The sequence below is a fragment of the Trypanosoma equiperdum genome (genome assembly GCF_001457755.1).
Source record: "Trypanosoma equiperdum strain OVI genome assembly, contig: ctg_1778, whole genome shotgun sequence".
NCBI lineage: Eukaryota > Euglenozoa > Kinetoplastea > Trypanosomatida > Trypanosomatidae > Trypanosoma > Trypanosoma equiperdum.
This window is the reverse complement of record NW_027123813.1, coordinates 1-2012: the sequence shown is the minus strand read 5'-3', so window position 1 is coordinate 2012 and position 2012 is coordinate 1. Positions and strand designations below refer to the sequence as shown.

The 2012-nt window shown below is 46.6% G+C and overlaps 1 protein-coding gene across 1 annotated transcript; it reads left to right on the top strand.

Moving 5' to 3' along the window:
• Positions 1–342: 342 nt before the first annotated feature.
• TEOVI_000792300 (Trypanosome variant surface glycoprotein (A-type)/Trypanosome variant surface glycoprotein C-terminal domain containing protein, putative) lies at positions 343–1953 on the top strand (the record flags this gene model as incomplete). Its single annotated transcript, XM_067223152.1, has 1 exon — positions 343–1953. The coding sequence occupies one exon, from the start codon at positions 343–345 to the stop codon at positions 1951–1953; it is 1611 nt and encodes a 536-aa protein (XP_067079253.1).
• Between the last annotated feature and the right edge of the window lie 59 nt (positions 1954–2012).

The window sequence follows — 2012 nt, the reverse complement described above, 5'->3', positions numbered from 1 at the left end:
AAATAGATAGGTGCTACATCTGAGATAGCGGTTCCTTCTTTTGTTTTAATCTGATGATGCATATTAATGTTAAGCATTAAGTTCAGAAGATGTGAATCATATAGTGTGGTGTTTTCTTTACTCCGTTTGGAAAATAGGGAAAGGGTTAACTTGTTGTGGAAAGTGGCTGAAAACGGATTAGAATGCCATAAATTGATTTAACTTGCGGTTCTAAGCAGCGCATTACTGTGAACCCAAGGCACCCGCAAGAATTCAGCCGCCGCTTCATTAAATTTCACAAAACTGAAAATAGATCGTATATGTACCCTTTTGCACCTCTGTAGAACCGACAAGGAAGGCAAAATGGGCACAAGAGCGAAACATCGTGAAAAAAAAGCTGAAACTCTAAGCCAACGACTTACAAAGCTAGCAGCACTGGCGATTTTTTTGGCAGCACCAGCAGAGGCCGCCGCTCACTTTGGCCTGCTTCCCGTAACCTGGAATCCCATGTGTAGGCTCAGCGAGGAACTTCACGACATCGCTGGCAGCGCAGCGCACAAGGCACAGGACGCAGCAAAGGAAGCAGAAAAGATGACACTAGCAGCCAAAAGATTCGGTATATTCGCAGCCAAAAACACACAAGACGAGCAATCAGCAGCAGCAAGATTTCTAAGACTGCACTTCGAAATCAAAGCAGCTGCAGCCCTCGAGCACCTAGCCAATACTTTAATGCCAGCAAACTTCAAAGCGGCAGCGCAGAGCAGTTATCTAAAAGGGAGAATAGACGAAACGCTAAAAACGCTGGAAGGGATAACCAGCGCGACCAACAACGGTTGCTTGGTCACGGCAACGACATCGGCGACAACACGAAGAGAAGACAACCTAGGTGACCACAAGTGCCGGCTAAGCCCCCCAGATCTAAAAGCCGCAGACCACCAAAGTGCAGAACTAGGTCCGTCAGGGTACACCAAACTCAAGAAGGGAAACAGCGACGAGACAGCTCAGGCTGCCAACACGTTCAACTGCAGGCTGCTAAGCGGTGAAGAGAACAACGGAATCGGCGCAACAGAAGCAACGACGGCGTTCACCCTAGCAGACGGATACATATCGGTGCCGACGACCGACACCGCCGTAACACTCACAGACCTAACATCGGCAAGCAGCATCTCATCAACAAAGAACAAAGCATGGGCGTCAGCACACACAGCTGTACAGGGGATCTTAACCAAAGATGAAGCTGCATACAAAAACACTACTGCCGCCCTGAAAGGCGACGCGAGCTTTTCCGACCTCCTAGGACGGATACTATTAGGGACCAGCGCGGTAGCAGAACCGACAGTAGGAAACGCCCGCACTAACCTATTTGGCGAACCGACAAAGACAAAAGTAGACGATCTCAGCAAGCTCGTAGACGAGACAGAAATCCCCAAAGGGATTGGCGGCCTGGCAAAACCAACCAAATTGAAGGATATATCAAACATCAATGAACTAACCGCTATTCTTGGTTATTATGAATTTGAGGACGCAAAAGAACTCAATAACCTCAAGCAGAAGCTAGACGCTGTCGAAAAGGAGAAGCAAAAAAATTCACCACAGGAAAAGCAGAAAGAGTGTGAAGCACACAAAAACAACAAAAAAGATTGCGAAAATGCTAAGTGCATATGGAAAGGAGGCGATAGCGAAAGCAAAGGGGATTGTGAAGTGAATACAACAAAAGTAGCTGAACAGGCAAAACAGCCGGCAACAGGAGCAGCAAGCGGAGCAGACCCTAATTGTGGCCAGTATACGGACCCCGACACATGTGCTAAGGCGCCAGGCAAACCTAAGGAGGGAAAGAAATCTGTTTGTGGTTGGATCGATTATATTGAAGGACAAGGAAAAGTTGAAGCAAAATGCCGTGATTCCAGTTTTCTCCTCAATAAAAAATTGGCCCTCAGCGTGGTTTCTGCTGCATTTGTAGCATTGCTTTTCTAAATCAAAATTTCCCCTCAATTTTTCTGAAAAAATTCTTGCTACTTGAAAACTTCTGATAT